The 15,432-nt window shown below is 41.9% G+C and overlaps 1 protein-coding gene across 19 annotated transcripts in view; it reads left to right on the forward strand.

Moving 5' to 3' along the window:
• The window catches only part of TCF7L2 (transcription factor 7 like 2), a 172,661-nt gene that overhangs the window by 134,991 nt on the left and 22,238 nt on the right, over positions 1-15,432 (forward strand). For 14 of the 19 annotated variants that reach the window (XM_085583701.1, XM_085583702.1, XM_031505276.3 and 11 more), the window contains 2 exons: positions 10,482-10,614; positions 12,715-12,817. In XM_085583701.1, coding sequence (XP_085439827.1) covers positions 10,482-10,614; positions 12,715-12,817 — 236 coding nt within the window. Of the gene's footprint in view, positions 995-10,481; positions 10,615-12,714; positions 12,818-15,432 lie in introns of all 19 variants that reach the window. The other 5 variants (XM_085583699.1, XM_085583703.1, XM_085583705.1 and 2 more) reach the window with 2 other exon arrangements.

Here is a 15,432-nt window from a genome sequence, read left to right on the forward strand (position 1 = left end):
TGCTCATAGGCAAGAGCAAGGCACAGGGCGGAAGGCTTTACCCCTGCTCAGTTCAGCAATGCTCTCGGATGCCCCTGTTAATTCTCATTTAGGAGCAGCTTGGGGAAATACAGTAACCAGGGCACTGTATCTCAAAGTTCCTCTTGCATCCCTGTTGCAATAGGTCAGTGTTTTACAGAAATATTAAATACTAAGGGAAAAGGGAGGAGGGGGAGAGAACAGAGCTAATGGTAAAGGTCTGCCAAATGTCACCTCAGTGTTACAATGACAAGAAAATACACTTTTCTTACAGCTCTCCCCCTAAGAAATTTGTTTTGAGGGATTTGACAATCTTGCAGATAAAGTGAATGCTTGCTACACTTAACTGATCATGCTCCCTCACGGCCGGCCGGCGTTTCCTCGCTGCACTTAGTAATACCTGCGCAACCTGGCTTGGAGTAGCATTGTCATTGATTTCCAAAGTAACTGCTTTTTAGCTCTTGTGAACAGACATACCTGCGTGGGGGGGGCGGGGGGGGGAAGAGAAAGTCTTTTCCCCACTCCCTGGAAGGATGATGGTAAAGTGCTATATTGGAAAAGACAGGAGGCTTCTCTAAATTTTGATAACTGCAGCCGACAATTTAGAAATAAGACACCTCTCACAGCCAACATGACAGTGGATTTTGAGCATTCAGAAAACACCAGGCCAAAAAACTGGAGACATCTTGATCTTTTAAGACAGCTTTTCCAGTACTTTAAGTGAAGGGGGGAGCGGGGAAAGAAAAAGAGAGAGAAAAGCTGCAAGGAAAATAATACAAAGCCAGCACAATTGGCATCTAGACAGTAAAGAAAAAAAGTTTTTGAGGTTAACAGAAGGAAAGACAAAGCTGTTATGTACCCGAGGGATGCAATTTTAGTGGGAATGGAAGATTTGAGTGGTAAAGGAGGAGCGCTTGCCTCTGGGTTCTCTCTCTTCCAGCAGTTCGGCTGCTGGCATCTCAATTTGAATTGCTGGGTGAGTAGCACTTTCTGCGTGCGCGCTTTCCGTCTTGACCATTGAACTTCTGATGTGACTTCTCTCCCTCTCCTCTCCCCCTCTCCTTCCCTTTCTTCCTCTGTGTGGAATCAAAAAAAAAAAAAAAAAAAAAGTGTGTGTGGGGGGGGAGCGTGAGAAACCATGCAAGGCTCTCCAGCTGTGACCTTTGTTAGCTACATTGTTTTTATTTATTTATTTTATGGTAATCATCTTTTTTAGTAGGGGGAAGCGGGACTTTTCGATGCCGCTTGATTTGCCAGCAGCGGCGAGGAGCGCGCGGCAGAGCCGCTGTCGCGACACGCCGGTGCAGCGGGACAGTTGTTGCGCTCCTCCTCTGCGCCCTTCCCTCCTCCGGGTTTGGGGTTTGCTTGGGGAGGGGCGGGAGGGGGAAAGGGATTTTTTCCCTCGTGCATCCAGGGTGGGATCGGGGTGTGTTGGCGGGGCGGTGTTTCAGAGCCCGGTGTGCAGCAGGGTTTCGGGGGTTGATTCCTGGCTGCTGAACAATGGTTACCAGCGAGGGAGAAGCGTGTGCGCGTGTAGAGCCGTGTTACATCTGCAGTCAGGCAGTCACACAGTGACCATGACATCACTAGCTTTTCTTCTCTTTTTTTCCTTTGGGGCGGAGGGGGCCACTTCAAAGCTTTCTTCAGTTCAGTACGATATTTCCTAAACTCTGAAACCATGAAGGTAAAAATGTTTGGGGTTTTGGGGTTTTTTTTCTTAAGGAAGAAAAGTTGATTTGTAGCAGGGCACATACGTTACAGTTCAGGGGGTTTGGAGATGGAATGGTTTAACTCTTGTCATACACGAAACGAGATTTTTTGTTTTAATTATTAAAAATAGTACATAGTACTATTTATTGGGTGCTTTTGATCCTGTGTTTGGTTGGCAGTTAAATTTTCTGAGTTCTTCAGGAAGCTCAGCTGTAGTGTGAAAGGTGAAAATTTTAGGGACACTGCATAAGAATTATTTTACCCGGGGATAAAGGAATATGAAAAATAAAACTGAAAGCTGATAAATATGAGGTAACACATGTTTTAATACAGTGGTTCTGTGTTTGCTGTCAGAAGTCCATGAGACTCTCTCCTATTATTATATATTACAGAAAGTAAAGGTACCCCTCAGCCTGTTTTGTGCATTACCTGTAATTGCACACAGAAAATAGAAACTTATTGAAGCATTCTACAATGCATCACATTTTCACTGTTGGTTTTGTGGAAGTCTTGAGTTTCTGCTGTTTCCTTTTCTAACTGTCAGACTTGCTTACAGAGTCACTCAATCCAGCAGGAGGATTTCTATCACTTCAGTACTCTGTGGTACCTTTGCCTGATCAGCTTAGTTGATTTATTTACCTTTTCTTATATAAAACAAGAGTTACAATTGTGTAGAATTTTTCTAAAAGTAATTCATCTAAAAGGACAGTTATTTAGATGTTTCTTCTTTCGCTGCATCTTGTTGTATATGCAGGTTTTACAAGACTGGTGGTGAGATCTCACAAATATTTTACCTTCAGAGGATTTTTTTTTTTACTGGGACTTGGGGCAAAAGGCCTGACAGCACAGTGTATATGTACCTGTTACTTTTCTTCTGAAATACTTGCAAGGTGTTTCAGTTTTGATGTGAATTTAACATAACATTTTTAAGGAAACTTTTTTGAATTTATTCAAGAAATAATTGGTCTGGATTTACTTAATAATTGCATTGCTTAATTGTGCTGCATGTAATGTTTTTAGCATATAAAAAAATGAAAACAGTTTTTAGAGCCTTGTTATTTGTTAAGGAATGTAATGTACATTTGCTACATGTGTTCTATATCGGTGTTGAGCACAGTCCGCTGTGAATGCTGCGTTTTAAAAAGCTGTACTGAAAACTTCTCATCACATCTTAAGATGTGTATGTGCATGGTAGTTTTTTAATAACACTGTTATTACTGAAATTGCCAAGCACAAGAAAGTATAGGCATATGTGCTAATTTTCTTTCATTTCTTGCAGTTTTTTAACAGCCTCACATTCAAGTTCTTGCTATAGACAGAAATCACAGATACCCTAATAAAAATCAGGAGCTATTTCTTTTACAGTACATAGGTCTGTCCAGTGCTGAAATAAGTGGTTTATAAGCAAGAAATAAAGCTGTTTATAATGAGGTATTTCAGATAATGTTGGGCAGTAAATCAAATTGCATCACTAGGTATTCACACAAAAGCATGGAGCAAGGTCTGTTGGGGCAATTATAAGTGCTATTTTGCTTATATTTGCTTTTTTCTCTGCTTCTCATCTTCTCTTAATTTTTGTGCTTGTGTTACTGCTCTGTGCCTCTCCCCTTCCTACCCTGTTTGTGTTCAGAGACCTGCTTTGGTTTCACCCATCTCTTTGCTTAGTAGTTGTGCATCCAGCACACCTTGTACTGGTATGGATTAGCAAAAAGGTATTTTTCAGTTTTAATGTAATACATGCCAAGTGTTTTTGCTTTTTTGCTTTGTTAGAATGAACGAAGGCTTGCCTGCTCTGCAGAGATGATATCTGTCTAGGAATTAAAATTAACTAAAGTATGCAGAGAAAGCACGGAGTATTTGTCTCATTGGGGAAGAAACTGCCTCTCCTTTTGTAATGGAAGAAATAAATCTGGGTGCTTTATTATCTGAAAATTAAAGGGTCTGAGCATTATTCTGTCTTATTGGTATGGGAAAATCCACCTGTTGATCAAATAATCTCTAATGTTGATACTCAGTGTAAGGCTTGCCTGGATACATGCAGGCCACAGTTCTGGGCTCTAGATGATGAAACTGGTGTGTGAATTCATATGCTGAAGTGAGGCAGAGCAGGTGAGAAGAGTGCTTTCTCTTTATCAGTGAAGCCTTAAGAGAATAAATAAGGTAAAAATCTGACTGCTGCAGATGTAATTCCAGTGTTGCTGAAGGATCTCAAATTATACACTTGTGTAGCAGGTCCTTGTTTGGGTCTGACCTGACATTAGAGTTACACCACATTGTCCAAGACTACAGCACTTAACTTGTATTTAAAACCCCAAGTTTCTTTCTTTTACTTAAAAAAAAAGAAAAAAATAAAAACCCCACTCCAAATACCATAGTAAACTTTCAGCCCACAACAGCTTTGAAAGCTGAGTGTGAGCACACTTAATAATGTTTTACTACCAATGTGTTTTATCCTCCTGCATCGGAACTAACAGGCGGTAATTAGATAGCTAAACCCCAGTCCTTCCCCTTGTACACTAGAGGATTTGGCGTATGCTAATTGTCACCAGATCATTTCACATAATTGCCTTTCGGCGAAATTAAGTGGAAATTTCCTGAACATCTTAAATCCTCATTTCCCCACCCCCTCCCCTCAGTACCTTCGCACCCTGACAGGAAGGATGTGGAAAAATGTCAAGCACAGTGGCTTAGCTCTCTAATATTCAGGGGACACTTCATCTGAGTTAAAGGGGGGGAAAAAACCCCAAATTATTCTTTTCATGAATGAATTGCTGGACACTTAGAGCCAGGAAGCTGATTTTATTGTTTTGTCTGAGAGACTGCTAATAGATCACGGGGTTTTATTGAAAATAAATCCAGCCGTTCTTTTATCCAGCAGTTCTTGCAGGAGCAGGTAGACACTCACTGGCCTGGGAAGTGGTCAGAGGGGGAAGGGGAAGAAACAGAAGGCTGCAAAAGTGTGTTTGTGTGTGTGTGCCCATTTTATTTATTTTTTTAAATTTATATTTTAAGTGTAGGGCAGTGGGAGTTGTTGCAGGATTTTTGGGGTTATTTTTTAAGGCTCTGCCTGGGGAGGGTATTGTCCCAGCACATGGTTGTCAGTGGTCCTGTCATCATTTGTGTGAAAGAAGAAAATGAGCCTTTTTTTAGCAGGGTGAGTTGTGATTATCAATGGAGGCCTTGTCTCCTGCTACAATGGGCAGTTAGCTTAGGGCAGGACCTTAGGCAGGAATCAGCTACATTAAACTGAGAAAGGGCTCAGGCCACTGTATCAGCCATAAAGGAGCAAGGGGAAGTAGTTTTCAGAAATGCTTAGTCAGGTGTGAAAGCATCCTTAAAAAAATAAATTGTGACTTCACTACCGAAACAGGGCTGGGTAAAATTAAATATTTGATTTTTTTCAGGAAATGCTTCATCACTCGTGTTGAATTTTTGAAGGGGATGAGTACCAAGTTGCATATAGCTGGTGGGTTTGGTTGGTTTTAGCTTCTCAGTTAACCTAAATGGTATGCAGTTTCCTTGGTGTAGTTTGGGGTGCCACCCAGAGTGGCTGCTGATGTGGGTGATCCCCAGACCTGCAGTGGTGCTTGCAGATGCTTTGCTTTGGGTGGTGTTGACTCTGCTGGAAGTGGGAAAAGATTTCAGTATTTGCAGCAATGTTGGTGAGGGGGTGAATGTCGTGTAGGGATGTCATTCCTAGGCAGAATCAGGGAGAGATCAAACTTTAGGAAAAAAAAGCCCTCCTTTTATAAGCATCTTTGGAATTGCAGAGCAGTTCAGGAGCATCTTTAGCATTTCACTGTTCACAGTCAGCATAACTGCAATAACATCATCTGGAAAAGACAGAGAAACCTATTTTTTAATGTGAACTGGTATTGAATGGTACTTCTTGCTAAGCCCAGGGAGCAACTCCAGGAGGGCCTGCTAATTCAAGACCACTGCTGACCTGCATCCACCCTGGAGGAGGGGAGAAGGCTGACAAACCCTCTTCTGTGCTGCTTTTGTTTTATTGTATTGTATTGGCTCATAAAGGCACTTCCAGGGCCCATCTCTCTTCAGCAGAAAAGGAAGTGGGGAAGAGGAGGACATGGCAAAAAGACAGGCGGAGCTCTAGCTCCATTTGTTTTCGGTGTCTCTTGGTTAATAGGTTTTAAGGAGGATGGAGAGCTCTCATTCCTCTGATGGTGGAGGAAGGGGCCAGGGCTCCGGGGGTCCGGCTGCGAGCACCTGCTCCATCCCTCCTGGTTGTGGGGTGTTGAGGGGCTCCCGGGGGGCTGCAGCACCTCCCTGCCTCACAGGCAGGGCTTGCAGGATATTTCAGAGGCCACCCAGGTCAGGGAAAGGGGTGCAGCTACTGGAGTTGCAGGCTGGGCTGGGGCAGGAGCATCCCTGCCCTCGGGATGCGCTGGAAAGGAGTCAGAGGCCGAAGGCTTTGGCCGCTGCGATGCTGCCATGGCATGGTGGCTTGTTTTCAGCCTGGGTGGCTTTTTGTGCAGACCTGCTTTTACTAGCCCCATGTTATCCTGGTGAGGGCATCCTCTGGTGTCTCTGGCATGATTTTTTCTGACTTAGAGTTGATATGCTACTGTGTTTTTTTTACCAAAGCCATGAATTTGCAAGCAGAAATTGCAGTAGTAAACTCTTCCTGTTTAGAGGTTGGTTTCTCTTTTGTGTGCTCAACAATACAATGTTTCATCTTGTGCAAGTCCTATGTTGCTTTCAGAGACTTAGGAACTATTGATTTATACAGCATGTATTAACTTATTCAATAAATGGGGAGTATTCATCAGTGGGGTGTATTAAATTGGGCTGTATACGCATAGAACCATCTTTCATCCTGTTAATGAAATGTCCTTACCATGCAACAAAGACTAATACACAGCAATTTATACACACAATCCCCTGCAGTTTAAATCTGAAGTTAAGATACCTTTTTCTGTTCCCTAAAGGCACCTATCAGAAATTAGTCTATATGGATCTCAGTACTCCTTTCAAACATTAATCAGTCCAAAATTTGTTGTGGTTTTGGTGTGGATTTTTTTTTTTTTTTGTTCTAGAGCTCCATTATTGTTTAAACTGATCTGTGTTTAAGCACTCCCAGAAGCATTTCAAATTCACGTAGGGATGTTTAGTAGTAGAACCCCTATGGGGACAATTTCTTCTGGTTGCTTCAGGCAGCAGTTAACCAAGAAAAAGCAAACTTCTCTTGTCTTTTTGCAGCTCTTTAGCATGACCTCTAACCTAGCATATGAGACCTCAGCTTTCGGTGGAGAGGGGTGATTTATCAGCAGAGGGCTTGGTACTTCTTAGGTGCGGGGATTCCTCTTGAGAAATCTCCACTTGTTCCTGTCCTGTTACCACATGTCCTGATGCTAATCTGTGTGTACCAGGGCAGTTCCCCTTCCCATGCCTGGCAGAACCATAAATGGAACTCTTCAGTTTGCAAGAGAAACGCCTGCATCTCACAATGGCTCTTAGCTTAAAAGTGCCCTTGATAAAGTGCTCACAAATGTATATTGGAAAATACTGCCTTTTGCAGGGGGATGTCTAAAGTCATCTAATGGGTGTCTCCTATTGATGGCTTCTGTGGTTTACCTTTCATTGCCAGTGGATGGGGTTAGGACCACACTTGTTACTCAGGCAGAGCTCCCATTGACTTCAAAGGAAGATGCATCTGCAGGATTAATCCTGCTCTTTCCCAGATAGCCCTTTATTTTTCTTTTCCAATGAAGCTTAGTTAACTTCAGGAACAGTACTTTTAAAGAGCAGCTTGTTTAGCATATTACAGATGTTTAGCTTGGCTTGCAAATTGTGTGTGCTGTTCTGAGGGGAGTTATGGTTCCTTTCCCCAGTGTGTGCTAAACAGTGAAAAACAGAGTGGAAACCTGTCCCTGGGTAGTGGTACAGAGGCAGACCAACTCCCTGGGAAGTGGCTCACACTCCTCTGTCCCAGAGAGCATATTTTTGACCATGTTTTGACAGTTTCTTCCTTTCTCCTGGTACATTCTCCCCCCACCTCTGCCCCAGCATCATCAGAGTGTCAAAAGAGTATCCTACCCTGGCACATTTATATGAGTGGTTCATTTGAGTTCATGGTAGTAGCCTAAACAAAAACTACTTACCAGGGGAAAAAATTACAGACTTAAGGTTCAAACTCTTAGTTGTCGATTTTTTTTTTCCTTTTGCTTTTTATTTGTCTCAGAAACATGTTTAAGTGCAATACATAATAATTTAGCAGTTGTTCTGTTTTGTGGAGATATTGCAGGCGGTCTTGGTATATCAAAGCAAGGAGTGGTGGTGTCCCACAGTTTACATGTCACCCCCTATGGTACATCTGGCTTTGGTGATGGAGCCATGTCATTCCAGCTTTCCTCTCACGTGTTGTTTCTTGTTTGTCGGCTTAAGTCTGACCCTCTAATGTTATTCTACTTATTTTTTTAACTAACCAGCTCCAGTTTCTGTGAAAATAAGCTCTCTGTGGAAGACAGCACTTAATGTCTGTCAGGGTCTGGGTGAGGTTTACAATGTTGTGAAGATAGAGTTGGGAGAGCACAAAGCTACAGCATGTATTAACTTCTTCAATAAATGGGACCACACTGTGGGTCACCTAACAGCAGGCGTTCACACAATTCTTGTCCAGAAAAAAATAGCTCTTATTGGAAATGATCATTTTTGTGAACCCCATCAACTGGTCATTTGGCTTGTAATGTCATGTGTTGTTGAGTAGATGCCAGCTACTTTGTGTGGTGTGAAATATAATTTGTTAGGTGAAACCCCTACCAAAGCTTTCAGTTACTTTTGGACTGCTTAGGTTGGTTCACTTGAACAGATTTGGGTTAGAGCATCTCCTTTGACTTTTTGAACTGGAGAGCCAAATCCTCATATCTCCTCCTTATATGAAACCATTATGGATCTGTGTGGCCAGAAGTTGTCCTTGGCTGTTCAGCTGGCAGATCTGACCCACAACCCAGCAACACAACGTGCTGTTAATCATTGCACTGGCTGTTGTGACCACGTTCTTTCCTGTGTGGTGGCCACTTGACAGGGGAGATCCCCTGTGCCGAGTGCTTGGTGGTGGAGAGGAATCATCCTGTTTAAGGGTGGCAGAAAGAGATGAACATGGTGAAGAACACAGGAGAAGGTGTGGGAAGCACAGGTACAGCTCTTGGCTGGCTTGTTTTGGATGCACAGTTTTTTCTGCAGTTATGAAAGCAGTTAGCCCAAATAGCCACTTATGGCAAGTGCTGGGGGAGCCAAAGGGGCTTCATTTGGCCAAAGCATGATGGAGAGATTTCTTGTTTATTGAGGGAAGACAGATGTTTCTTTTCCTTCTTGCTCCCAGTTTGTCATCCCTCTTCCTTCCTCATAGTAGAAGCTCTTTCCCAAAGAATAACTGAATTATTTTGAAATGCTTTTAAGGGAAGCTCAGAGCATTGGAAGCCAGATCAGATAATAGCAATAGCTTGTCTAAGGTGGCTTAGACACGGTGAGGGTGTGTGCATGTGTTTGGGGGTGCTGGGGAATGAGCAGTGGGCTTGGAGCCATCCTGGAGCAGGAGGGTGACAGGAGAGTGCTGGCAGGCCCTGAACAGCAGCGGCGCTATCGCAGCCACCATGGTATCACTACTTTATTTTAATGTGATTCCTTTTACTTGATGTTAATGCAAGTTGTTCCTTACTTAAAGTAATAAAAGGAAATGAAGACACATTCTAAAATGAAACCTGACTCTAATCCATTCATCATCTAATACCAGCCTCTTTATCTTTGCTGGTACCTAATCTGGTTAAATGTCCCTGTTGTAGGATTTTAGTGAAAATCCTCTATGGGGAATAGGGTTTTTTGCAATTGGATTACTCGCAGTAAATGGTCCAGCGGTTCAGCTGGTTTCAGCTTAATTTTTTCTTTGTGATCTTGTAAGGGTAAGTTACAGTTCAGCCTGCCTTTTTCTTTCATTCATTCACTCCTTTTTACATTTTTTTAAAAATTGTTGTTGAGAAAAATAATTTTTTTTCCCCAGAGCTAGGAATGTGATGAGGAAAACCTCATGATATCTACGTGATTATTCCCCCTACAAGAGTGTTAATTTCAATGGCTTTATCTGGGGGGTTTTGCCATTATTTATATAGCTGAATATTTTAGTAGCCTAATTAATCAGTATCCAGTTTCCATTTATTAATGCTCTCTGATGAATTGATAATTAATCAGCTCTTCTAAAATATATATATAAAATATGCAGGTGATCGCTTGTCAGCTTAATGCTTGCTGATGAAGGGAATACTCCAGCACTACAAAGGCTTTTTATCTGGAGTATTTGCAATGAGCAGTAAAATGCAGAACTGAGACTGAGGACAGGAAAGGGAAAGGAAAAGACCTACAGGTCAGTGAGCATTTGGGTCTCTTGCTAATTAAATGGGGGACTCTCTCAGCCCCTCACTGAGGAGTCTGCCTGCATCTTGGAGGTGAAGCACAAGATTATAAAATAGAAAGGAAAAATTTTAAAGAATTGCTGTTGCTCCGTACAGGAGCATGACAGGTCAAAAAGATTAAAGAACCTCAACAGCAGAGAGAGTGTGTGAGGAGGTTTTAAGCAAGAGGGTGGGAAAACTGCAAGGGTGACACCAAGAAGGAATCTGGAAAATTCTGAGGATCACACTGAAATCCTGGCTACTCAGATTTTTGTATGTCATACCTCATGCTGTAGTGGGGGGATGCCCAGCACTGCTCTAACAGTGTCAACCTTTTTCTCTTGACAGTCTAACAAAGTGCCAGTTGTGCAGCACCCACACCATGTACACCCTCTTACGCCGCTTATCACATACAGCAATGAGCACTTCACACCAGGAAACCCTCCTCCACACTTACCAGCTGACGTAGATCCCAAAACAGGTAGGTGGGAAGTATTCTGGGGCTTCTTTTGAGAGTGGGTGGATCTTCCCTTTTTGCGCATCGGGGGAGACGAGTGCAGGAAAATGGATTTCCCATGCTGGAGCACCAAAGGGGGCATGTAAAATGTCAAACCCAGATAAAATACTTTCTTTTTAAGCCAATTAGACTTCAGAAGGAAACCTAGTGGGTGAATTTTCATAGAGCTTCTGCAGGGTGACACCAGAGTTGCATGTGTGGGGTCGCTTGCAGGAGTGTTTCTTTCCAAGCATGATACCCCACCTGGTAGTTCAATCTACCAGTGCTTGGTTTGCATGCACGACCCAGAGAATTAAACATGTACATTCTGTGATCTGCACTTACAAAATTGCAGCTGGAATTTTAAAGGTGGTGGGTCATGACCGGTTTCAAAATGAATCTCTTTTAATTCCCCAAATCCCATTGTTTCTGTGTCAGGAGTTCAGCCATTTTTCTTCTGTAATGTTGAATTTTCATCCACTGTAACTACTTAGCTCCAGCTTTACACTTGCAACTCTTTTCCCCAATGTAAGTCTACCCAACTCTAAGTTCAGCCTGAAGGGCACTCTGCTTGAATATAGAGCACCACGTAAAATCCTGACTAGATTTATTGGTGTTACAGAGTAGAATTTACATGTTATTCTAACTTTTTAAGAGTCCCTTTTTAACCTGAGGTCCCAAAGAAGTCAAACAGTGTCAATCTTATTTCTCCAGGCTGTACTGAATTCCTAGTGACAGTGGTTTTTGGTTTTGTTAATCCAAACCCCATTTAGTTAATTGGGAAGTTCATCAGAAACAGAATTAATGTCAAAGGAATCACTCTGTGTCAGCCCTAACTTATGCAGATAATTTATCTAAACTCCAGCCCTTGAATGAGACTGTGCATTAGCTGGTTGTCACCTGATATGCTTCAACTGGGGCCCCCTTTTAATTGTGCTTAATGCTGACTTCACATGGCTTGAAAGGAATCCATCTCACCATCCCTGGGTATTGCAAGTGAATGGCATAGTCAACCTCTCATTTAAATAATGGTAGTACAGGGAATAGCTTTTAAATGGCTATCGTAAAACATATGATTAACGTCTGTAGACTGTTTACTTTTCTTCTGTGAACATTCTTTCAAGTGTGCAAATAGCTCACTGGATGGTTAAAGCCCAGTTAATCTGTTTGGGTTTTGTAATGGAGAAAAAGCTATGTCTGCATGAAAATGTCACACAAGGAGATTTAATTTAGACATTAAAAGCTTCCCAAGTGACTTAAAAAAATAATTTTTAGCCCTGAATACGTACCCCTTCTTTCTAATGCTCTCTGTTTTAATTTTGCTTCTGCTGTGTAATTGTGCCATGGCTTGTTAATTGAAAGACCCAGCTTTGTAACCCTTACTCCTCTGAGTAATTCCTATTTGCTCTTAAGGTAAGGAGCATTCATATTTAAGGCTTGTGTCTGGAGCTGGTTTCTGCTTTCTGAGTAGGAGCTGTACCTCATCCAGAGAGGATGGGTGAGCTCTCTATCCTCCCCTGCACACCTTCAACACCTGCCCCTGGTTTTACCAAACATTTCCAGGGGCCCTCACCTCCACTCCTGGTTTCACAAAAGCTTTCCTAGGTTTGCTTAAAAGCAAACATTATTTGCAATTTTAACGACTTTTAAACTTGTTCTTGAGATTACTTTGGAATACTGCCATGTTATTGAGTACCCAGTCACCACATGGGTAGGGCATGTGGTCTTTTGGCTGACTTTGAAACTAAAACAACCATGAGGTTGTTGCAGAGTGCATCTTTGTGTTGAACATTTAAGAGAATATCTAGTATAGCATCACACCAAAATTGTATCTGAGACTGCTGAATTTTAAATAACGAAAATAGTTATCTCTGACTGGAGAGGTGACTGAGGGAGTGAATAACATCATTCTTTCTTGTTTAAAAAATGAGAATGTGAAAAAGCCTTTGAAAACTCTAAGTGAAGGCACAAATACTTTAATAAAAGTAAGTTGACAGAAATTTAGAAACATAGGCATTTTTTTCTTTATATTTTATTTATTTCCACATTTCAGTACTGACGCTGCTTTATGTTCCTTTTCTATAGGAATTCCAAGGCCTCCACATCCTCCAGATATATCTCCTTATTATCCATTATCACCAGGCACTGTAGGACAAATCCCCCATCCGCTAGGATGGTTAGTACCACAGTAAGGAGTTCCATTTTTTTAATTTCTTTTTTTCTTTTTTTGATGTGTAAAACTTTCATAAAAATATATATGTTCATGTGTGTGTGTGTGTGTGTGTGTGTGTGCATGTATTGGGATGAGTTTGTTTGCCAACTGCCACTTCAGTGAGTGTTATGAATTTACCCACCTCATGAAGGTTAATTAAAATATATGCCAGGTCATGTGGTCATAAACAAACTTGAGCAGTTAGACACAGCTTTGCGTGTCATCCCAACCAGCTGACAGCCCATGAAGCATGAATTTTTAAACCCTTCTGCAGAAATGTCCTTTCCTTGTTCTTGCCCTTACACTGCACCACATAAGTTTTTCTTGGATTTGGTTTTCTAGGGGTTCAGGGTGGTTCTCACAGACCCTTTTTTTTTTTCACTAGGGCCATCCTCACTACAAATTTGCAATTTTAAATTTCATTTGCCTTATCTATTGAAAACCCTATTGTTTTTCTTATGAAACAGTAGAGCTTTACATAGGCCAGTGAGCAGCATTCCTAGTTGAGATGCAGCTGGGCAGTTGGCAGTTGGCATCTGAGGAATGGAATTTTAAACAAGAAAAAGGAATTAGTTTACTTTAAAACTGGCTAAGAAAAGGCATTGGAAAATTAGTTTGGGGTTTTGTTTTATTTTCAACATCTCAGATCCCACTTGCAGAGCCTTGCTGGCTATGAGGTTTCCAGCAGTAATTGAGTCCTTATTTTCTTTTTTTTCTTATGTTGCCACCTCTCAATAGGTTTATAATACACTTAAGCACTGCCTAAGCCTTTTGTGTAGTATATTTGATATAAATGTTTACAAAATAATTTTGTATTGCTGGATACAACAGTCCTCTACATTATAAATCAAGACTGTTACTCTGTTTTTCTCGTGTAATAGGCCTCCACTATTTTGGGGTGATCATATTTTTTATAGAAATGAATTGCCAAAAGTTCAAAGTAGTTTGCTCCTGCTTGAGGTTGTTTGGCCAGTTGTACTGAAATTCCTCTCCACAAGTTCCTCCATGAGGAACTGGATTTAACAGCACATAGGAGAGCAGGGCAGGGCAGGAGGTCACAAGGAGAGGTGGTGGCATCAGAGGCCTTGGAGGCCTTTCTCAAGCATAAAAGTGTTGTTGCAGGAGAGGTGGAGCTTCTGGCCATTTTGCAGGTTGCCCTTCCTTCTGGGAGGTCATGCAGCTATTTTGGGTAGAGGTTCTCCCACCCCGAGGGTGGAGCATGTCCATCACCTCTGCTGAATGTTGTTTCTCCAGAAGAGCACATCATGAGCAGAAGAAAAATCCAAAGCATTGCTCCCTGAAATCTGAAATTCTTCCTCGTTTATGGTGATTTACCTTTTCCAAAGGACACCCTGAACAATTGTAGACTGCATGGAGCTCCTTAGCTCAAAGAACATTCTCAACATTTGAAACAAATACACTCAGGTAGTGCCAAAAGTCAATGATATAAAAGACATGAGAGCACAGGGAAGAAACTCTTCACTGACCGATACTCCATTGCTCATGTGGGTGTCTGTATTTGTGCAGACCTTTGTTTGTCCTCCTGGACCTCATGCCATGGCTGCCAGAGCACTTGAATGATGCCATATGTGGCCAGTTTCACCAGACAGGTGCTAATGGCCACCTCTGTTGTCCCTGCTGCTTCAGAACAAGTCAACACCATGGTGTGCTCGCCTACCACAGCTCTTACAGCTTCTCCCAGTGATTTGTGTTGAGGGGTGACACCCCCATCACACTGGCTTTTGCTCTACGAGAGTCGCATGGCCAACTTCAGAGAAGTAACCCAAGTTTTTCATTTCCCCTCTCCTTGCCACTTGCACTTCACCATCAACTTCCCAACCCATTTATCCTCCACTGGCCGGCGTGTTTCTGGCATAGTACCCACCCCAAACGCATCCTGCCCAGTCAGATGATGTATTTGAAAGACAGATGAAACGAGCTAGCCAGCACAGACAAACCTCCATCAGAAAAAGTTGTGTGTCTTTCATGAGGATGCTGTTTTGCATGTTGCTGTATTTTTTAATTATTGTAATGAGGTGTGATTGTCTATTGGTTACCCACAATACTTCTTGGGGACTCTCCCCCGGTAACTCTTGTCAACACTTGTTAATCTGACAAAAGGCTACAAATTAAGCTCTGTTAATTTAATGTTTTCTCACCGAGATCTAAATACCGAAAGAGGCCCAAAGCGCAACTGAAGTCCTTTGATTCACTGTACTTTATTTTGGTATAAATTTACATTCATTATTGTTTTCCTTTGGATGTGTAGCCCTCAATTAGTGTGATGGCTCCATTAAAGCAAGCGAGACTTCGCCTTTAATTATTACAACAAAACACCTAGTTTCAGCTTGGGGAGAGGGTCTCTATTGACATAAGCAGAGGTTATAAAATTTAATTAGCCATTCCTATCAGATTTATGGCATTCAAATTGTTCTGTGTTTCTTTCCTTTGATCCTTGCTGTACAATCCCCAAGATTTTTGTTCTGATCAAATGAGAATAAAGCTTACTGTGCAGAGAGAAGTTTTTTGTTGTTCTTTTTTTTTTTTAAAGCCCTTTTTTCCTTTCTCTCATTCTCTCTCTCCCTTCTTTT

Source organism: Lonchura striata, chromosome 6, assembly GCF_050655825.1.
Source record: "Lonchura striata isolate lonStrDom1 chromosome 6, ASM5065582v1, whole genome shotgun sequence".
NCBI classification, from domain to species: domain Eukaryota; kingdom Metazoa; phylum Chordata; class Aves; order Passeriformes; family Estrildidae; genus Lonchura; species Lonchura striata.